Source organism: Hyperoodon ampullatus, assembly GCF_949752795.1.
Source record: "Hyperoodon ampullatus genome assembly, chromosome: 10".
In the NCBI taxonomy this organism is placed as follows: domain Eukaryota; kingdom Metazoa; phylum Chordata; class Mammalia; order Artiodactyla; family Ziphiidae; genus Hyperoodon; species Hyperoodon ampullatus.
In genome coordinates, this window is record NC_136923.1 from 38,711,192 (window position 1) to 38,732,271 (window position 21,080).

The following is a 21,080-nucleotide window of genomic DNA, read 5'->3' on the forward strand; positions in this document are numbered from 1 at the left end:
CAGTGCGCAGGCGTCCTTAACCAGGCAGCCCAAACCTCCGGGCTGTTTCTGACAGGTGCTCCCAGGGACAGTGGCGCCAGCTACGGACCCCGGCCCCACTAGCGCCATGGGCAGTAGCTGCCGCATCGAATGCATATTCTTCAGCGAGTTCCACCCAACGCTGGGACCCAAGATCACCTATCAGGTGCCATCCGGGCTCTTGGGGCATGGGAGGCAAGGTTGAGGGACGCTCGGGGGAGTTCAGCCAGCTGCCTGGAAGCGGTAGAACCCCGTGCCCCGTGCTGCACGCAGGCACGCCACCCCTTCATTCGCGGAAAATCGTGAACCAAGAGTATATTCAGACCCAGTCCCAGGCTCCCGGTGTGGCAAGGCAAACAAACATTCACATAGGCAGTGATTGTGGGAAATCTGGCTGTGGGGGCCCAAGGGAGGTGCCAGGTTCTACGAGAGGTGTGAGTGGTGATCCACTAGTATCCCTGGATGCATAAGAATTTAGGTGAGGCAGGAGTGTGCCAGGTGGAGGGTACAGCATATGCAAAAGCCAGGAGGTAGGTGAGAACATAATGTGTGTTTGGAAACACAAAAGAGTAGGCCTGGGTGGATGGGAGAGGGGAGAAACCCTGGAGAAGAGGGATTAGGTCTTGGGGGTCACCCTGTGTATTCCACCTAGTTATAAGGTCCACTAAGGGGATTCTTGTCACTCCCTTCCACAGGTCCCCGAGGACTTCATCTCCCGGGAGCTGTTTGACACCGTCCAGGTGTACATCATCACCAAGCCAGAGCTGCAGAATAAGCTCATCACTGTGTGAGGCCCTAGCTGGGGGGTTGGGAGGGTTCCCAGGCGGAGTGGACAGACTTGGGGGTGAGAGGAGCCTGACTCTGTTCCCATCTGTTCCCCTCGTCCAGCACAGCCATGGAGAAGAAACTGATTGGCTGCCCCGTGTGCATCGAGCACAAGAAGTACAGCCGCAATGCCCTGCTCTTCAACCTAGGCTTTGTGTGTGATGCCCAGGCCAAGACTTGTGCCCTTGAGCCCATCGTCAAAAAGCTGGCTGGCTACCTGACCACACTGGAGGTATGCAACACGATGGGCTTGGGTGGATGGGCAGGCAGAGTTAGGGAAGGTGTTCGCATGTCTCCAAAGCCCTCCAGACCCGGGAACCTGCCAGGGTAGGATGCCAGCCAAGGGTCCTGGAGTGTGCCCACCATGCTGTCCATGCTCCATCCAGCTAGAGAGCAGCTTCGTGTCCACGGAGGAGAGCAAACAGAAGTTGGTGCCCATCATGACCATCTTGCTGGAGGAGCTAAATGCTTCAGGCCGGTGCACTCTGCCCATCGGTATGGCCCAGCCTCCGCAAGGAGAGCAGAGGGGTCGAGGAGGGATGGGAAAGTGGCAGGGGAAGGTGAGCCCAGTCAAGGACAAGACTCGTGAACAAATTGGTGGCCAGGAAATAGCCATGAGCTGGGCTGATGATGTCCAGGGTCCAGTGCATGATGGGGCTGGAGAGGAGGAGGCCAGTAGAGCTCTCTAGCTCTGCTCCTTGGGCGTGTTCCTTCCCCTGTATGGACCTCAGTCTGTTGCTCCATAAAAGGGGAAGATGGCCCTACCCAGAGTCACTTTCCTGCCTCAAGGGTGGCTGGGAGGACTGGATGGTAATTGATGGCCTCTTGGAAGAGATGGCACTGAGGATATGGGTGGGGTCCCCTGCAGATGAGTCTAACACCATCCACCTGAAGGTGATAGAGCAGCGTCCTGACCCTCCTGTGGCCCAGGAGTATGATGTGCCTGTCTTTACCAAAGACAAGGAGGATTTCTTCAACTCACAGTGGGACCTCACCACACAACAGGTATGCTAGCCCTCCCTGGCTCTGATGACCTGTGGCTGGCCACAGCCCTGGCCTCATCCCACCCCTACTGACCCTGCTCTTCCCTGCCCAGATCCTGCCCTACATTGATGGTTTCCGCCACGTCCAGAAGATCTCAGCTGAGGCAGACGTGGAGCTCAACCTGGTGCGCATCGCCATCCAGAACCTGCTGTGAGTGGGGAACAGTGACACTCAGGACAGGGTCACCAGTCAGGAAGAGCCCAGGGGCCCTGAGTGTGGGAGCTGGGAAGACATGGCCCTCAGAAGCTGAGTACAGCTATCTCCCCCAGGTACTATGGTGTTGTGACACTGGTGTCCATCCTCCAGGTAGGTGTGTCTGGGGTCTGATTAAATGGAGAATGGATCATGTGGCTGAGCCCAATTGGGGCTGTATCAGACTTCCAAGCCCTTCACTCAGGCCCCTGTGCCTCCTGCTACCCTCCAGTACTCCAATGTGTACTGCCCGACGCCCAAGGTCCAGGACCTGGTAGATGACAAGTCCCTGCAGGAGGCGTGTCTATCCTACGTGACCAAGCAAGGTATTGGCAGGCTCTGGGGGAGGCCATCTCAGGGAGGGCAGGGCCACCTGGAGAGCTGACCCCTAATGCCTACAGGGCACAAGAGGGCCAGTCTCCGGGATGTGTTCCAGCTGTACTGCAGCCTGAGCCCTGGCACTACTGTGAGAGATCTCATTGGCCGCCACCCCCAACAGCTGCAGCACGTTGATGAACGGTCAGAGGGGGATCCCCTGGGGCATGGAAGGTTTGCCTGAGGGCAGGTACACTCTCTGTGTCTCTCCCAAGCCCTGGGTCAGAGAGAAAGCAGGAGATTCCTAGTGAGCAGAATCATGTGGCACTGCTACTCCAGGAAGGCTTCCTGGAGGTGATGGGTTTGAAGGCCAGTCTGGTCATTGAAACAAAACTGGAGGGGAGAGTGGCCTGGCTAGAAGGAGGCCTGGCCAGAGCATCACCCCTTTCTTCCTCGACCCTCACCCCAGGAAGCTGATCCAGTTCGGGCTTATGAAGAACCTCATCCGGCGACTACAGAAGTATCCCGTGCGGGTGTCTCGGGAGGAGCGGAGCCACCCTGCCAGGCTTTACACAGGCTGCCACAGTTACGATGAGATCTGCTGCAAGACAGGTAGAGGCAGGCAGGACCACTGAGGTGGGGTTAGGGCAGGGTGGCCAAGCCAAGGCTTCTGACCTCACCTCCACCACACCACCTAGGCATGAGCTACCAAGAGCTGGATGAACGGCTGGAAAATGACCCCAACATCATCATCTGCTGGAAGTGAGGCTGGTGGGGGCTGGACCAGGCACACAGCTATGGCTATTCTCTCCTAAGCCCTGCCTGGTGCATGAGGACTAGACCTACAAACTAGTCCATACTGTCTCAAGGTTAACCCTCATTTCTATAAATAAAGTCATCCATTTCAACCTACCTTTATCGAATACTGCCTCTGAGTCAGCCACCAGAGAGAACTCGCAGTGAGAGAAATAGCCATGGTCCGACGCCCTGGAGCACCATCTGGTGGCCAGAACCAACAATGGGCATATAAAAGTGCCCGCTAATTATACACAAATAAATAGCCAGAAAGAATCAATTGGGAAGCTGAGATGAAAAGTGAGTTGGGATGGGAGCTGAGGCTGCTCTGCATCAGATTCTCAAGGAAGGCCTAGCTGAACTGACTTAAATTGAACTCTGAAGGAGGAAGAGTATTCCAGGCAGAGGTAACAGGCGCAAAAGCCCTGAAGCAAAAGCCACTTTAGGATGTATGAGGAAGCCAAGGGAAGCCCATGGGGCTGGAACATATTGTAGAAGGCAAGGGGGAGAGGAGGAAGAAATGAAGTCCCGAGGTAGGAGAGAGGGCAAGAGCCTGATTCTGCAGTTGCTGGTAAGCTGCTTTGGACATAGTATTTTGAGGGCCAGAGGCAGCCAGATTCACACTCATGTGAGGAAGTAATGTCTCATGTACACCTTTAAAAGACTCCTGGTGGGAATTCCCTGGCGGTCCAATGGTTAGGACTTAGGGCTCTCACTGCCGAGGGCCGGGGTTCAATCCCTGGTCGGGGAGCTAATATCCTACATGCCACGCGGCGCGGCCAAAAAAAAAAAGACTCCTGGCTACTCAGGAAGGTCAAGGGTGGAAATGGGTCCAGTAAAAAGACCACAGTAGTTACCTCATGAGAGGTGATGGCAGCCTGGCCTAGGATGGAGAGAAGTTGTGAGCCCTGCGCAGTATTTCGGGTGTAGAGCCAACAAGGTGGAGCTGCGCGCGAGGAATACTGGAGCGAGGAGGCCACGGAGAGGAGCATCCGTGTGGGCGGAGAGGGAGCAGCTACAGGGAGAGCTGGTGGGGGGCGGGCCGACTTGACGTCCATCCGAGGAGGAAGCTAGGCCGCAAGAGTCTAACTCAGGGAGACCCGTGAGCCGCAGGCAGTTGTGAGGGAGAAAGCTCCAGGAGTCTAAGGAGGGTTGCTACCCGCAGCCTGGCAAGCAGGCAGACGCTGGCGTGACGGGACCCAGCGCAGGCCGCCAGCAGGGGCGGGACCCAGGCCGCAGTGCGCAGGCGTTGAGCTAACCGTTTCCATGGCGGCGAGGACTGACGCGCAGCAACCGCTCTACAACTGTAGGGTCCCAGACTTCGGCTCCGCAGGAGACCGTGGTCCCCAAGCGTGTCAGCATCCCCATCTCAGCGCAGGCCGCTGCTCGCGGTCAGCCGAACCCCACCTTCCCGCTTCCTGTCCCTTGCGCCGACATGGGCGACCTGGAGTTGCTGCTGCCCGGGGAGGCTGATGTGCTAGTGCGGGGACTGCGCAGCTTCCAGCTGCGCGAGATGGGCTCCGGAGGGTGAGGCAGCTGGATCCGGGGTCAGGTGGAGTCATGGGGTCAGAGTCCTTGAGTGGGGGAGTGTGGGCCTGACATTGGGGGGAGGGGTTGCCCGGCGTGGACGGGCCCCTCGGTGGGGAGGTAAAGCTCTCCGAGACAGGGTTATATGGTTCTGAGCCACCTTGGACCCGGTTAGGCTTCAGTAGGACCCAACCCCCGCACCCACTCCTACTGCACACATGTGCACCCACATGCACACACACCCTGCCTGGGCAGGTGGAACCAGCAGCATGAGAACCTCGAGAAGCTGAACATGCAGGCTATCCTTGATGCCACGGCCAGCCAGGGTGAGCCCATCCAGGAGCTGCTGGTCACCCATGGGAAGGTATGTTGGAGTCACAGGCAGGGTTCCTGTCTTCTCACCACCCCCCATCCCACCACTCTACCCCTCAGGAACACCCTGGGTGCCTGCACTTCCCTCTGGCTGGCACCCCTGTCCTCCCCAAAGGAAAAGGAAAAGTGTGTTTCACATTTGATTTTGCAGCCCTATGGGACAGGACCCTGGCATGCCAGGTGGGGTGCAGAATGTGAGTTGATTAGGGAGATAATCCTGGATCCTAGAACAGCCTAGGCTGTAGGGGAAGGGCCCAAGTTCTAAAGGCATTCCTGAATAGACTGTCGGGCTAGAGGGAGGCACCCACTGAAGTGGGATGGGACTTTGTCATAGAAGAAGGCAACCTTCCCAACATGAGAGAGAGGGAGTTAGAAACCAGGGACTGGCTTAACTGGAATGTGAGCCAGGAGGTGGCACCAGTAGATGACCTGAAATATCACTTGACAGAAAGATTCCTCTGCAAGGAAAAGGTGGAGCCCCCTACTGGGGTGTGAGGTAGGAATAGGGCACTGTGAAGGGCCCTGAATAAGAGTGAGGCCAAGGGCTTCCCTGGTGGCGCCGTGGTTGAGAGTCCGCCTGCTGATGCAGGGGACATGGGTTCGTGCCCCGGCCTGGAAAGATCCCGCATGCCGCGGAGTGGCTGGGCCCGTGAGCCATGGCCACTGAGCCTGCACGTCCGGAGCCTGTGCTCCGCAACAGGAGAGGCCACAACAGTGAGAGGCCTGCGTACCGCAAAAAAAAAAAAAAAAAAAAAGAGTGAGACCAAGGCACACAAAAGCCTCGGAAGGCCAGAGAACAAGGACAGGGACGAGAGAGGGCATGAGTAGGAGGGCTGGCCTGAGAGGTACACTTGAATGGGGGAGGACCTGACAAGGGCTCAGGTGCAGGAGGAGCATGGCAGCCTGGGGACAAGGCAAGGGCCAGTAATAGGAAGCCTGGGGAATGCCCCCACAGAGATGTTGGGGGCAGCTGGAAATGAAGGTGTGCAGGAGAGGGAGCGGGAAGGAATTCATGGGGCATAGGAGAGTCTGCTGGGCTGGGCTGAGCCAGAGATGGGAGGGTTGCCAGGCTAAGGTAGGCCCACCTCATCCCTGTCCTTTCCCCTCCCGTTCAAAGATCCCGACGCTGGTGGTGGAGCTGATTGCAGTGGAGATGTGGAAGCAGAAGGTGTTCCCTGTGCTGTGCAGGCTGGAAGACTTCAAGCCCCAGAACACTTTTCCCATTTACATGGTGGTGAGCTGGGCCATCGGTTCATACCCCTTCCCACCCCTTCAGAGGGCCCTGGACTAGAGAGAGTAGCTGGTAGCCCCTATCCCTCTCTCAGCAGCCCAGGGCCCTGTCCTCCTCTTTATCTGACAGTTACACCATGAGGCCTCCATCATCAACCTCCTGGAGACAGTATTCTTCCACAAGGTGAGGCACCAGCCCTGCCCACTGGCTAGGCCAGGGTCTGGCAGCAAGGGGGGTTGTGTCTGTTTGGGAAGGGCATCAGAGGCAGAATGTTTCCCCTCCACCTGCCCCTCAGGAGGTGTGTGAGTCAGCAGAGGACACCATCTTGGACCTGGTGGACTACTGCCACCGCAAACTGACTCTGTTGGTCGCCCAGAGTGGCCATGGTGGCCCCCCTGAGGAGGAGAAGTCCCAGTATGGCACCCCCATGCAGGTGGGCTGAGGTTCCCGGAGGTTGGCAAGGGCTAGACCCAGGCTCCCCTAGGTTGAACACCATGTGCCCCACCCCAGGAGCTGCAGAAGCAGGCAGAGTTGATGGAATTTGAGATCGCACTGAAGGCCCTCTCAGTGCTGCGCTACATCACAGACTGTGTGGACAGGTGGGCTGTCCTGCTAAGCCTGGGGCCTGCAGTGGAGGGCTGGGAGCCTGGGCCTGTAGCCTCAGCTCACCTCTCCATCCCCGTCCCTAGCCTTTCCCTGAGCACCTTGAGCCGCATGCTCAGCACCCACAATCTGCCCTGTCTCCTGGTGGAACTGCTGGAGCACAGTCCCTGGAGCCGGCAGGAAGGTGGTAAGGTCCTCCTCCACCTGCCTAAGCCCCAGTTCACTGCTTCCAGGACATCTTCCAGGATTGATGGGGTGGGCAGCTTGCACACAGGCAGAAAACTTTGCCCCCTTGCCCACAGAGAATACCAGGATGCCTCACCCAAAGTGGGCCTAGACCTGGACTCTGCAGCAGGCAGGGCCTGTGTGTCCACCACTGAGGACTCACCCTGCTCTGAAGTGAGCAGCGCCCCAGCATGGGCACATCCTGTGCCCAGACAGTGGTCAGTCCCTAGCCCACGCAGCTGGCTCACTCACAGAGCATGCAACGCCCGCACACAGTATGCTGGTTCCTCTCCCCAGGCAAGCTGCAGCAATTTGAGAGCGGCCGTTGGCAGACAGTGTCCCCCTCAGAGCAGCAAAAGCTGAGCAAGTTGGATGGGCAGGTGTGGATCGCCCTGTACAATCTGCTGCTAAGCCCTGAGGCCCGGGCCCGCTACTGCCTCACAAGCTTTGCCAAAGGACAGCTACTCAAGGTAGGGAACTCCTCCCACACCAGTCACCAGCGCTCCAGCACTGCCCCATGCCTCCCTTGATGTTTATTTTTGCCCACTCACCTCAGCCCCAGCCCTCTCTCCACACCTTGGGCCTCAGGTGACACAGCAGCTAGTAGGACATGGGTCCCACTGGCACCCTCAGCTCAGCCCAGCTCAGGCCCTCTTTGTTCCTCGACCCTCTAACTGGCACCACTTCACACTGGCCTCCCCTGGACACCCTTGCAGCTTCGGGCCTTCCTCACAGACACACTGCTCGACCAGCTGCCCAACCTGGCAGACCTGCAGGGTTTCCTGGCCCACCTGGCCCTGACCGAAGCCCAGCCCCCTAAGAAGGACCTGGTGTTGGAACAGGTAGGCACTAGGAAGTTAGTTGTTCAGGACCACTGCCCACTTTACCAGCTCCTCCCTGCCATTCTCCACTTCTCTTCCCCAGATCCCAGAAATCTGGGAGCGGCTAGAGCGAGAGAACAGAGGCAAGTGGCAGGCTATTGCCAAGCATCAGCTGCAGCATGTATTCAGCCCCTCGGAGCAGGAACTGAGGCTGCAGGCACGAAGGTGAGGCCTGCTGAGCTGGCAGAAAGGGTAGAAGGGAGGCAGAAGACATGGATGTGGGCAGGGCTGCTCCCGTCCACCCACCCACCAGGTCCAGCCAAGTCCTCCTGACCCTTTTCCCAGGTGGGCGGAGACCTACAGGCTGGACGTGCTAGAGGCAGTGGCTCCAGAGCAGCCCCGCTGTGCCTACTGCAATGCAGAGGCCTCCAAGCGCTGCTCACGATGCCAGAATGAGTGGTATTGCTGCAGGTGAGCGTATCCTAGGACCTTGGACCCCTGAGTCCCACTACCATACCTCTCATAGCACGGCATCCTCACCGGCCCATTTGCCTGTAGGGAGTGCCAAGTCAAGCACTGGGAGAAGCATGGAAAGGCTTGTGTCCCGGCAGCCCAGGGTGACAGAGCCAAGTGAAGGCTGCAGCTGCTGAGGGCCGACCACCCATGCCATACAACCCCGTGCCCCTGAACCTCTGGATCTCAGTCCGGCCTCTGCAAGCGCCCCAGCCTCCCAGGTGGTGAGGATAGCAGGCGGGAAGAGCTGCTGACCCATCTCCCCCAGCAAAGCACTCGCCACTTCCTGCTCCACCCGGCGGGTAGGCTTAGGGTGCAGCCTCAGCAAGCTGGGGCAGGAGGCCTGGGCCGGGGGCAAGGGTCGGATGTGGGGACCCTCTTCCTCCAGTACAGTAAAGCTAGCTTCCAGAAACACGCCTGTTTCCGCGTGGCCCTTTGAGGTCGTCGTGGTTGTTAGGGGGAGGGGAGTTGCTCGCTAGATGAAGGGAGGATAGGAAACGGAGGGCGGGGACTCCGCGAGGGCAGCCCCTCGCCGCGCCCGCCGCCCCACTCTGCCTGCGGGCCGACACAGCCCGGGCGCCCAGGTTTCCATTGCGCCGCTCTCCTCCGCTCTCCCGCCGCTCTGCCTGAATCCCGGGGGCGGCACCGCATCGGGGTCCGCCCCGCTGCCCCGCCCGCCCCGCGCTCGCTTGAGCCCAGAGCCGGCGGGACTCCCGGCCCGACAGGGCCATGTCCGCTGAGCCTGAGCTCATTGAGCTGCGGGACCTGGCACCCGCGCGGTGCGCCGCCCCGGGCCGCACCCGGCTCGAGCGTGCCAACGCGCTGCGCATCGCGCCGGGCACAGCGCGCAACGCCTCAAGGCAGCTGGTCCCAGGCCGCGGCCACCGCTTCCAGCCCGCGGGGCCCACTACGCACACATGGTGCGACCTCTGTGGCGACTTCATCTGGGGCGTCGTGCGCAAGGGCCTGCAGTGCGCACGTGAGTAGCGGCCCTGTGCGCTGGCGGGAGACAAACGGGTGGCCAAGGGGCAGCACCGTCGCTGAGGGCCGTTGGGACGGAGGGGCTCGGCGGGTTCGGTTCCCACGGACCAGGTCCGTTACCTTTACCCCATAGCATAAGAGAGGGCGGGCCAATGGTTTATAACCTTGCCAAGCTCCACCTGTGTCTGGGACATAGGCAGAGGCTGTTGCCTGTGAATAACAAGGTGCTGCTTTCAATTTTAAAGGGTGCCTTGGCCCTTCTTGATAAAGGCATTGTGCCTACCAGTCTCTGAGTTCATATTCCCACACCTGCCCCTTCCCAAAGATTCACTCTCCAAGTCCCGCTGCAGAATCCTTGCCGTGAAGGGAATTTACTCACCTATGGGAGAAGGCCTGGAAAAAGTCAGAACCTTGGGTGGGCCCCCTGCAAGCAGGAGTTTTGAGTATTCAGCAAATACCTATTGCAAGTGCAGTCAACCACAGGTGCTAAAACATGAAACACAGCCACACACTAGCTGGTGCTTCTGCCCTCCCAGGAATCACCAGCAAGCAGAGGTTGCTCTCCCACTGGCTATATACCAGCTAGAATCACTTGGAATGCTTTTACAGCCCTCCAATGCTTGGACCCTACCACAGACCCGCTGATTCAATCACTGGGAGTGTACCAGCATTTTTTAAAAACAGATCCTTCTAATGTGCAGCCTGGGTTGAGAATCACTGCTCTGGCCCATTTAGGAACTTAGGGAAGGTGTCCCAAGCCTGTGTGTGCCTGGAGACTCTCTCATCTAGTACAGGAGTTTGTCCTTTATTCAGCTGGGAGGAGCACGGGAGTTGTGACAGAATACAAAGCATGAACAAGGGCTCGGATACAGCAGTGTTCTCGGATACAGCAGTGTTCCAGTGGCCATGGAAATGAAAAACAGGACAATTTGGGTGTGTGTCAGAGGCAGAAACAAGGGCGGAATCAAGGATGAGTTGGGGTGGTTTTGTTTTGTTTTGCCTCAACTGGGAGAATGGTAGTGACTTTTGATGAGCTGAGGAACACTGGCAAGGGTAAGGGTGAGGAAAAGTGAAGAATTAAAAGGGGTAGGAAAGTGAGTTAAATTCTGGGCATGTTGGGTTGAAATGTTTATTAGACATCCAAATGAAGATAGTGACACATAGGATTTGATCTCAGTGGGGAGGTCAGTGATGGAAGCCTTGGATCTGGGGTAGGTCAGCGTACACAGAAAAGGGAAGCGATCAGAACTGAGCCTCGGACACTCCACCATTAGATCTAGAAGTTGAAACAGAACTAAAGGAGCTGAGCAGGAGCTGCAGGGGGGTAGGAGGAAAACCGGGGTAGTGGGGGCCCCCGGGAGCAAGCATCAGACGATGCTGAGGAGGTGAAGACGGAGACAGGACCGCCGGATTCGGCGGTGCGCAGGAGTTTCCTGGAGGGAGGGGCAAGCCTGACCGGAATGGGTAGAGGGTGAAGGCGAGGAATTAAGTGTTTGTAGACCAGTGTTGGTAAGTTTTTGGTGTGAGGGGAGTAGAAACAGATGACAACTAGAGGGGGGGCACTGGGTTAAAAGTTTTTAATTTTTTACCTTCAAGTAAATGGGCGGAGGGAGGGACGCTGATAATGAGGAAGGGGGAAGTTCTGCCCTAGGCTCTAGAAATGCAACTGTTGAGCAGGCCTGGATCCCTAACCGCCTGAGGCCTTCCCGCCAGTTTCAAGACGCCGGGGGACCAACACTAAGATCTGCGTAGCAGTGGGCGGTAACGGGGCCTGAGAAAAGGCCGATCATGCAGAACACCGCGAGCAACGGCCTTCACCCCGGGGCTTCGCTTCTGCCCTCGGGACGCTTCTCCGAGCTGGTGCTGGGGTTCCTCCGCCTCACGGCCAGCCCTCTCTGCAGATTGCAAGTTCACCTGCCACTACCGTTGCCGCGCGCTCGTCTGCCTAGACTGCTGCGGACCCCGGGACCTGGGCTGGGAACCGGCGCTGGAGCGGGACACGAATGTGGTGAGCGCGGGACCGGGGAGCTTACAGGCAAGGCAGGTATGCGCAGACGAGCGGGCCACATTGCAGGCGTTCCCTAGGGCCGCCTGGCCCTACGCGCAATGAACGTTCTGATAGCCGACTTCCCGGCGGCAGAGAGTAGCTAATTCTGCGCCCGGGCTCGAAGGTGTGCCGGTAGTGCTGAATCGGCCACCGAAGCTCCGAGCAAGCACAATTTCCGTACGTTCCCACAGCCACATCCGCCCTTGAGGCCACGCTGGTGCACATGCGCACACGTTCCAACTAGTTCCCCTGTGGGAGGTGGGGCCTGCGAGGCGGAGCTGAGCTGAGCTGAGCTGCCCGAGCGATGAGATCATTCCTGGAGGCGAGGCGCGTGTGGCCCCGCCCTTCGACATTAGTCTTCCAACGAGATGAGAGCTACGCGCTGTCTACGTTTCAGTGTTAACGGTTGCGGCGCGGACACTGGTTCCGGCGCACGCGCACACGCGCCTGGGGCGGTGGTGGGAGGCTAAGGGCGCACGGGAACCGGCGGGCGCGGCGATGGGCGAGGCGGACGCGGGAACTCCCTCTTTCGAGATGACCTGGAGTAGCACGACAAGCAGTGGTTACTGCAGCCAGGAGGACTCGGACTCAGAGCTCGAGCAGTACTTCACAGCGCGTACATCACTGGCGCGCAGGCCGCGCCGGGATCAGGTGGGGGCCGGGGGTTGCGGGAGGCGGGCTGGGGGCGGTCGCTGGGACCCCGCTCCTCCCCGGTAAGTTGCCTGGTCGAGAGCTTGTGGGCAGCCCCGCCCTGCCGTGAGCGTGGGCCAGCCCTCGGAACCGTGTGTTGGGCTTTCAGCGCGTCGGTACTGAGTGCTGAGGCCTTGCTGTTTCTGTCACAGACCGGTTGAACCAGGGGAAGCAGCTTAGTGGCATGGGGTAGACCAGGGACAGGCATTATCCACCGATTACTAAGGCTGACTGCGCAGTCTAGACTAACACCTCTATTTCCGCGTGCGGGCGCTCCCACCCCCTCTCTGGGGGACCAGGAGGAAGTGGAGGGGGAGGAGTCCTCTCCGGGAATTGAGAAGTGTTTAGGAGAGAGGCAAGGGAAGGTCCAGGCCCCTCCGTTTGCACTCCTGATGTGTGCCATGAGTGTGGCCACCAGGCTCAGATAACTGTTACGGAGATGGTACACTTCAGAAGAGCACCCTGGTCAGGCCATCAGGAAAGAGAGATGGGGACCGTGAAGTAAAGTTCAGTATACCTGACAGCAGTGGGGCAGAATTCCTTACATGAGCCAAGAAAAGGGAGTTGTGGATAACTCTTTAGGGGAAAATTCTATACCTGGAAAGCTGAGCCCGGAGTTTGGGTGCAAGGTTTGAGTGTGGATCCCTGGGACTGTCCCTGTGTCACTCAGGCCTGAGCCATCTTCCATTGTGGAAAGGTAAGAAAACCACAAGACACTAACCAATTGAAAAGGAGGCTGGGGAGTCCCAAGTTGTATGTAAAATAAAACCATCAGTCACTATGGACAGTGGCAGAGTAGAGGGTGGGTGGCTATAGTGTCGCAGAAGGGAAATTCCATGGTATCCCTCTGGGACAGCTGTTGGAATCCTCCTCCAGCAGTCAGCTTCGGAAAATGGAAAAAAATACTCTTCCTCCTCTAGAATCCTGGGAGGACAGTGCAGTACCTCCAGTCCAAGTCCCTTGTTCTATGAATAAAGCTACTGAGGGAGGTTCACCTGGAGAAGGGAAGGGGCTGGAACTGAGGTCACTGCATCCCAGCTCAGGGTTCCTAGATAACCCAGGAAGGGAAGAGGAAGGACCCAGGCTAGAGCTCAGGGCCATCACAAGGAAGGGGAATGAGTTAGTGCCATCTCTTTGATCACCCTGTTCTGTAAGTAGAATTCTCTTCCTTTTTGCCCTGGCACTAATCTGCTCAGCTTTCCTCCTGCCCCTAGCACCCCTTCCATCCTGACACTCCTTCCCACTGGGGTACTTCTTCCTGTCTCAAGCCCTCTCCTTGGGCCTGAACAAACACATCCACCCTTTATTCCCAACCTCCAGCCCTCATTTTACCTCTCAGATCCCTTGTTTTCCAGGGTCCAGACCATTTGTTCTTACTAGTCCTACAGGGTCTCCCACTGTCTCCAACAAGCTTTCTGCTAGAGTTTTTTTGTTTTGTTTTGTTTTCAGTATTTATTTGTTTATTTATTTGGTTGCTCCGGGTCTTAGTTGTGGCACGCAGGATCTCCGTTGCAGCATGTGGGATCTTTTAGTTGTGGCATGCAGGATCTAGTTCCCTGACCAGGGATGGAACTCGGGCCCCCTGCATTGGGAGCGTGGGGTCTTAACCACTGGACCACCAGGGAAGTCCCTAGAGTTTTCACTTCTCAATGCTCTTTTCCATCTAGGAGACTTTTGGAAACTTGGGGAAGCAAATCGGCTTCAGTTCCCACCCCTCCCCCAACCTCAGTCCTCAGTGCCATGTACTTGCTGGCCACTGAACAGCAGCAGGTTCTAGGTAAAGAGCATACTGCTAAAAGGCTGTGGACTCTACCCTACCCTACCCCCTCATCTTTCCTTCCTATTGTCCCCATGAGATGGTTTAAGCTTAGGGGGCTCCAAGGCAGTAGTCAGGAAGAAGCCTGGCTGTCCTGGGCTCAGAGCTGAGCACAAGGTTAAGCCTATTCTGCAGGAGACCTTCTGATGGGAACTCCCCTGGGACAAGGCATTGGTCAGTGATGATCTCACCTGTGTCTGTGACACTTTCATTCCTACTAGGGCCTATCTGACGTCAACAGGAGGTAAGGGTGATGCAGTGGGACCAAGGGAGTTTGGCAGAAGCCCTGGCCCATACTCCACCCTTCAGACAAGAATCCAGTCCCCGGAGGAACAGAGGAAGGGCTGAGTGGTAAAGCTAACACCTTTGGGCTAAACCTCTAGACAGCAGAGAGGAGGTACATAAGCCTCCCTGTTTGGCAGTTGTGGGACAGGCTTTACCAGGAGGCTGCCCATGCCAACTTCTGGCAGATTGGATCCTGGCCTGAAGCTGCCATTTGTGAAGATTGGGTCAAGATCAAATGGCATGTCATAGTGGTTTCCTCACTATGTTTGAGACATGCAGGGCTGGCCCAAGTCCCCCACCAAGGAGGCTAGGGTTGTAGACGTTGCCCTTCTCGTCCTGCCCACTGGTCGCTGGGCTCTTGGTGTGTACCATTCCCCCTACCTCTCACCCTGCAGTGGGCCATGGCCAGAGCAGAGTGGCAAAGTGGACTGCCTTCTCCAGGGTACACCCTGACCCCATCCAACTAGGGTGCTGGGATCAAGCTGTTCCTTTTCAGAGTCCCCGATCTTTTCCTGGCTCCTAGCCTCATGCTTTCAGTTGCCTTGGTTTTAAGGTATCCTTAGGGCCTCACCCGGTGCTGAGGAGGCTCCAGGCAGGTGGCAGAGAGAAGCCAAATGATTCTGCCTTGGCTGTCTCCACCCATAGCATGCAGAACCAGGGGCAGTGATGGGTTCTTCTCATCAGGCCTCAAACTTTGTTGTCAGTTTCCAAAGGCTGCCCACAGGCCATTTTTCAGAGTGGTCCACCCAGGGCTTAACCTCCTTGCCTGTGACATGCATTGCAGAGGAATGGGTTTCATAAGGATCCTATGTCCATGCTTGCCCATCTTTCAGGATGAGCCCGTGGAGTGGGAGACACCTGACCTTTCTCAGGCTGAGATTGAGCAGAAGATCAAGGAGTACAATGGCCAGATCAACAGCAACTTGTTCATGAGCCTGGTGAGTTGACAGCCTGTTTTGGAGAGAGACAGGAACCCAACTGTGTGCCTGATGCCCAAAGGGTCACAGCTGAGGTATTCTTGGGTAGACCCAAGCAGTGATTTATTCCCACTCAGCCTAGCCCCAAGTGGACTGGTAGTGCCCAAATCTGTTCCATCTCATCTAGCATCTAGTCATGGTTTGGTTTCTCCTCTTTAGAACAAGGATGGCTCCTATACAGGCTTCATCAAGGTTCAACTGAAGCTGGTGCGCCCTGTCTCAGTTCCTGCCAGCAAGAAGCCACCCTCCTTGCAGGATGCCCGGCGGGGCCCAGGGCGGGGTACAGCTGTGAAACGCCGCACCTCCTTCTACCTGCCCAAGGATGCTGTCAAGCACCTGCATGTGTTGTCACGCACACGGGCACGCGAGGTCATCGAGGCCCTGCTGCGCAAGTTCTTGGTGGTGGATGACCCCCGCAAGTTTGCACTTTTTGAGCGGGCTGAGCGCCATGGCCAAGGTGGGCTTCCCACCCCACCCCACCATGTGTGAGGGTATATATGCATGTGCCTGTGCACGCAGGAGCTGAGGGGGCTGGGCCTGCCTCTAATCAAACACTCCCTTCCCCCTGCCTGGCTCTCAGTGTACCTCCGGAAGCTGTCAGATGATGAGCAGCCCCTACGGCTACGGCTCCTTGCAGGGCCCAGTGAGAAGGCCCTAAGCTTTGTCCTGAAGGAGAACGACTCTGGGGAGGTGAACGTGAGTAACAGCCCTCCTTAGTTTCTTGGTTGTGACTGGGCAGGACTGGTGGGTTGCAGGCTTGAAGGAGGAATAGGGCTGCAGACAAGCCCTGCAAAGCCTCTCCAGGAGTACATGAGCCTTGTAGCTAAAGTGAAGGCTTCCAGGAAACTCATGCCAAGGTCTAGCGCTTGTCCCAAGAAGCCAGGAAGAACTGTCTTGGTGCACTGCTCTTTCCTATTGTGGAAAGTCCTCAGGAGATGCAGGAGTCCATCTGATGGCATTCTGATCTCAGGCCAGGTCAAAGCCACACAGATGGCACAGGACAACATGCAGGCACCCCCTTCAGGCATTAGAACCTTTTACCTGGAAGCTTTACAGCTCCAAGGTAGTGCATCTGCAGAGTGAGATCAAACTCAGAGAGAGTGGTCATGACCTGTTCACAAGTAACTAGGGAATGTTTGGTTTGGTTGCCTGTCCACGAGGTGACTGCCCTACTTTGTGGGGCCCATCTTCTATATGGATTGTTGTTGGGAATCCTAACACAGACCATTCAGGCAAGAACCTGACATTAGAAAGCCCCATCCTAGTTGTGTGATCGTGATGCACTGGTGTTGTTTGGGGAGAGCCTGCTGGTTTGGCAGTGGCCTGCTGTAGCCTGTGTCTCCCTTCTCCCCCTACAGTGGGATGCTTTCAGCATGCCTGAGCTACACAACTTCCTACGCATCCTGCAGCGGGAGGAAGAGGAACATCTCCGCCAGATCCTGCAGAAGTACTCGTATTGCCGCCAGAAGATCCAGGAAGCCCTGCATGCCTGCCCCCTGGGGTGACCTCTCGTACCCCTGGGTGGAAGGAGGAGAGTAGGCAGCGCCAAGGGCGTGCCGTGTGAGTGTGCAAAGGGCCACGTGGCCCAAGGAATGAGTGTGCATGGAGGCCCTCTCTTGCTGGGGGAATGAGCCCAGAGAACAGCGAAGGAGCTGGCCCCCTGTGTCCACCAGTGGGTGTAGCAGAGCATGGCTCTGCGTCCTTCTGCCCTTTGTGTACTGGGTCATGGTGGGCCAGGGTTGCCCTGGGAAGCTGCTCCAGGCTTGCAGCAGGGGTAGAGGAGACAGAAGTCTCCTTAATTTGTGTCTCAGATATGAGAATCTTGGAGACGCTACAAACAGAATAGGGTCATGTTTGCAGGGATGAGGGCCCTCACCTATGGTGAAAGGTTGTGTGTTTCGGGTCTTGGATGGGGTCTCAGGACAGCCCTATCAGAACCGAGCGTGGGTGTTCAAGGTAAGACAGGCATCAAGAAAGAGTCTAGGGTTCCCTCTACTGCACCCTCTGACTCCTCACACACCCTGGGGTCAGGGAGTGCTGGCTCATGGTGCAACAACAGTGCCTCTGCCTCCTCCAAGGAGGATGTCCCTGTGCCAGGGTCTGTGTGAGTGTGGGCACTGGCCCAGGTCTGTGCCTTGTTTGCCAGTCAAAGCCAGGGTCTTTCCCTTGGGTATTTTTGATGATGTGTGCGAATGTATGTAATATTTTGTGGCCTCAGTTGAATGCCTCCTGTGGGGGAAGGGGTGGGGGTGACAGTCATCAGGGCCTGGGGTCTGAGAGAATTGGCTAAATAAAGATTTAAGAATTCTCCTGCTTTGGGATTCTTTATTATGGGCCCTCATCTGCAGTTGCCCCTCATGCCAGTGACTGCCAAGGTTGATGGACAGGCTCAGAGCACCTTTTCAAGTGGGACCATGGGACAAATTTGTGAAGGATGTGGTGTATGGATATGTATTGAGTCATCACTCAAACCCCGGGGCTCAGGTCGTGGTGGGGGAAAGAACATCGGCTGCAGCCAGAGCTTAGGGAAACCACACACTCCAAGCTGTGGAAGGCGCTTCACCAGATATTGAGATAACTACTGTGGATCAGACACGGCTCATGGCACCAAAGGTACAGATATGTTAACTCTTGCCTTCATGAAGCATGGCTTCTGGTGGATCTGGAAAGAGTTCTGAATTTGAAGTTCTTCAGCCCTGAATGTAAATATACGACTACATTAAGCCAATTCCTTAATTTTTCCTTAGGTTCGGTTTCTTTGCCACGTGCCATAGTGGGGATCGTAAAAACGGTGTGGGGATAGAATGCGGGCAGACAGGCACTGCCCAAACTGGCCTAGGGTCAGGCCCTAAAGTGCTGCTTTGGTTGGGCAGGCCCGCTGAGCCTGACCTCTGGGGGTCGGGGATTTCGGAGCCGCAGTACAAGCTGAAGAAACCAGCTGGAGAACACAGCCACCGCTTTCCAGGCTGTGAGCTGCCCCAGCTGGAGAGAGCGTGGCCTGCTGGGACCTGACGTCTCGCAGTGCATGCTGGGATACCTAGCATCTGAGGGCAGCTATTAGTCCAGCCCCGCGGACCGACGAGAGAAGCAGCCAATCAGAGGCAGCAGCATACGCAGTGTTAGGAAGCGGAAGTGAGGTTTCCGTGGAGACAGCGGAGCCTGCGGAAGGCGGCGGCGGCCGCGGCGGCACCTGCGAGCGGAGGCCTAGGCGGGGCATGGCGGCGCGGACGGCCCTGTGAGAGCGAAGCTGCCGCGGGGCCCGCCATGCGCCGGCGGCCCTGACATGGGCGCCAGCGGCTCCAAAGCTCGGGGCCTGTGGCCCTTCGCCTCGGCGGCGGGGGGCGGCGGCCCGGAGGCGGCTGTCGCTGAGCAAGCTTTGGTGCGACCGCGAGGCCGAGTCGTGCCCCCCTTCGTATTCACTCGCCGCGGGTAAGGGCGTGGGGTTCCGCCCCCGGGAGGACAGACGGGCGGCTGGGTGCCCCGCGTCATGGGGCGCTCCCGCCGCTGTACCCCCTACACCCGAGTCAGGACGACTCCCATATTTCAGGCTCCCAGAGGAACAAGGGGTGGGGAAAGCCGAGCAGTCGGTTCCTGGCGGCCTGGCTGCTCTGAAGGTCTCCCGAGGAGAAGAGTGGGCCTGAGGCTTGTCCTGGGCAGGTCCTCTTCACGGTGAAGCTAAGATAGGGCCTCCCTGAGACTTCAGAACCTCTTCCTTTCATCCCATCCCTCTCAACCTGCAAGCTGAAGGCTCCTATCCTCCCTCACCCCCAGTTCTCCCTCGAGGAGAATGACCCTCTGTTTTGTCTGTTTCTGTTCCCCACAGTGGTGGGGTTGGACCTCTCTGGGTAGTGGCCGGGAAAGCAGGACTGGTCCCCAGCGTTGGGGATGGGGCCTGGGGAAAAAGACCCTCACCCAGGTATGTTTCCCAGATCTGGAGCACTGACCTCCCCCCTCCCCCAAGCGGCCCAGACAGGAGCACTAGATTGGCCTGGCTGTGACGGGCCCTGGGGAGTGACACTCAGGTGATGCTGGAGATTTGGCTGTAGTTACTAGGGGGACCCCAACATTGGCAGTTTGGCTGCATCAGCCACCTGGATGGGGGAGGATGCAAGCTTTTTCCCTTTAGGCTCCCTCCTAGCTCAGGCATCTGCTATCTCAGGCTTTGGCCCTGGGCCAGCAGTGTCTTCTGGAGTGAGACCAACATGCCCAGGCCACCATCCTGCCCACTCTCGAAGCCCTGGGTGAAGGCAAGGGCCTGATGGAACGGCTCCTCTTGCTGAACAAACCAGTGATTTTTTGGTATGGCCTCTCTTCTCATAGTCTGACAGAGTAGCACTGGCCACCACCCCACTCCCCACTTCCTTCTAGTAGACCCCAGATCCTAAGCAAGGGATTTTCCAGGCATACTAACCTCCCTTCCTCCCACCAAGGTTGTTCCTCCCTATTTGGGGGAGGGCATACTTCCCTGTGGTCTGTGGCATTTGCCATGACTAGTTCGGGGCTCCAGCCCAGCCTGTTCCCCTCTCCCTCTGCACAGCTCCATGTTCTATGACGAGGATGGGGATCTGGCTCACGAGTTCTATGAGGAGACAATCGTCACCAAGAACGGGCAGAAGCGGGCCAAGCTGAGGCGGGTACATAAGAACCTGATTCCTCAGGTGAGGGGCTGGGCAGTGGTCATAGAGCCTATGTTGATTGTGTGGAGGTAGACCCAGATGGGGTCTGCTCTTATGGTGGGGGCTCTTCGGGGAGGAGCTGGGAGGAACAGGAAGGCTTCCTGGAGTAGGGGCCCTGAGCTGGCCCTCACTAGCCTCTGTTTCCACGGCAGGGCATCGTGAAGCTGGATCCCCCCCGCATCCACGTGGATTTCCCTGTGATCCTCTATGAGGTGTGAGCCTGAGGGGTGGCAGGCATAAACACCCCCTGCCCCAGCAAGAAACCCCCAGGCTCAAGGTGTGGCTTCCATTGAGGAACCTAGGCTGGGGCCACAACCGTGAATAAACTCCACTGGCCCGGAACCTTCAACTGTGAGCAGGGCAGTCCTACAATGCTGGTTGGGTGTTGGTTTGTATGTGGACAAGAGGTGGCTGGTGGCTGGCAAGGGCTGATGGCGGAGTTACCAGTCCACCTTTCCGAGCAATCCCTACAAGGAGCATGGCAGGGCATATGCTGGTCAGGAATGCCTGGTTCCTGTGCCCTTGCCTGGCCTGCATTCTTCCAAGCTTGCCTGGGGCCCAGCCCTGCTGGAGGCTACAGCACTTTACAAGTAAGGTCTGCCTTTTTCCAGCCCCAGGGCTGTGGGAGCTGTACACAAATGGGAACTTCCTTTCCCTCACTTCCTTTACCCTCTCGTTGGAGCATTTCAGCCGTTTGCTACCTCGATTCCTCCTGTGTTGGACAGAAGCTGGGGGCAGAACAAGCCTGATTCTTCCTGCCTACCTGCCCATCTGTTCCCACCCCCAGATGGATGGACAGTTTGCTGGCTGTTAATAGGTGTGGGAGGTTTCTCCCTCTACCCCGGGCTGGGCTGATCCCTCCCCACTGCAACTAGTTGTTGACCCCCACCCCAATTGAGAGGGCATAGGATGGGGATCAGGAAGGGTTCTGGATGCCTGTGCCTATGGGGTGTTGCCACATCCCACCTACTGTGTCTAATCCCCCTTGCCCTTACACACCCACCACCCTGTGATAAGGGACAGCACCCTAGGGCTGGTGCCAGTAGCTCTGAGGAGCCCACCACCCCTTCCCCTACAGTGTACCCATCCCTTCAGGATCAGTAAGAGAAAAGTACTGGAGCCCTGGG

The 21,080-nt window shown here is 57.5% G+C and overlaps 4 protein-coding genes across 7 annotated transcripts; all 4 read left to right on the plus strand.

Moving 5' to 3' along the window:
- Positions 1-106: 106 nt before the first annotated feature.
- NPRL2 (NPR2 like, GATOR1 complex subunit) lies at positions 107-3,297 on the plus strand (the record flags this gene model as incomplete). Its single annotated transcript, XM_079712338.1, has 11 exons — positions 107-184; positions 714-805; positions 907-1,075; positions 1,230-1,338; positions 1,712-1,848; positions 1,940-2,037; positions 2,157-2,193; positions 2,312-2,405; positions 2,481-2,598; positions 2,864-3,006; positions 3,093-3,297. 11 exons carry the CDS (start codon positions 107-109, stop codon positions 3,158-3,160), a joined length of 1,143 nt encoding a protein of 380 aa, XP_079568464.1. The 3' UTR covers positions 3,161-3,297.
- Positions 3,298-4,455: 1,158 nt separating this feature from the next.
- Positions 4,456-8,602, plus strand: ZMYND10 (zinc finger MYND-type containing 10; the record flags this gene model as incomplete). Of its 2 annotated transcripts, none has more annotated exons than XM_079713871.1 (12): positions 4,456-4,580; positions 4,972-5,080; positions 6,206-6,322; positions 6,449-6,502; positions 6,615-6,752; positions 6,830-6,918; positions 7,009-7,109; positions 7,445-7,617; positions 7,864-7,989; positions 8,072-8,193; positions 8,314-8,439; positions 8,527-8,602. In XM_079713871.1, 12 exons carry the CDS (start codon positions 4,456-4,458, stop codon positions 8,600-8,602), a joined length of 1,356 nt encoding a protein of 451 aa, XP_079569997.1. The 2 variants fall into 2 exon arrangements, with proteins under 2 accessions (XP_079569997.1, XP_079569998.1); XM_079713872.1 differs by lacking the exon at positions 4,456-4,580 and adding an exon at positions 4,625-4,716.
- Positions 8,603-9,210: 608 nt separating this feature from the next.
- RASSF1 (Ras association domain family member 1) lies at positions 9,211-17,574 on the plus strand (the record flags this gene model as incomplete). 3 transcript variants are annotated; one of them, XM_079712762.1, is made up of 6 exons in its annotated part: positions 9,211-9,460; positions 11,352-11,470; positions 15,134-15,238; positions 15,437-15,734; positions 15,858-15,973; positions 16,636-17,574. In XM_079712762.1, 6 exons carry the CDS (start codon positions 9,211-9,213, stop codon positions 16,780-16,782), a joined length of 1,035 nt encoding a protein of 344 aa, XP_079568888.1. In that variant the 3' UTR covers positions 16,783-17,574. The 3 variants fall into 3 exon arrangements, with proteins under 3 accessions (XP_079568888.1, XP_079568889.1, XP_079568890.1); XM_079712763.1 differs by having other exon boundaries at positions 11,364-11,470; XM_079712764.1 differs by lacking the exons at positions 9,211-9,460; positions 11,352-11,470 and adding an exon at positions 12,008-12,160.
- An 882-nt stretch (positions 17,575-18,456) lies between these two features.
- On the plus strand, positions 18,457-20,499 carry TUSC2 (tumor suppressor 2, mitochondrial calcium regulator). Its single transcript, XM_079713409.1, has 3 exons — positions 18,457-18,706; positions 19,815-19,935; positions 20,106-20,499. The coding sequence occupies exons 1-3, from the start codon at positions 18,561-18,563 to the stop codon at positions 20,169-20,171; spliced, it is 333 nt and encodes a 110-aa protein (XP_079569535.1). The 5' UTR covers positions 18,457-18,560; the 3' UTR covers positions 20,172-20,499.
- Positions 20,500-21,080: the final 581 nt, after the last annotated feature.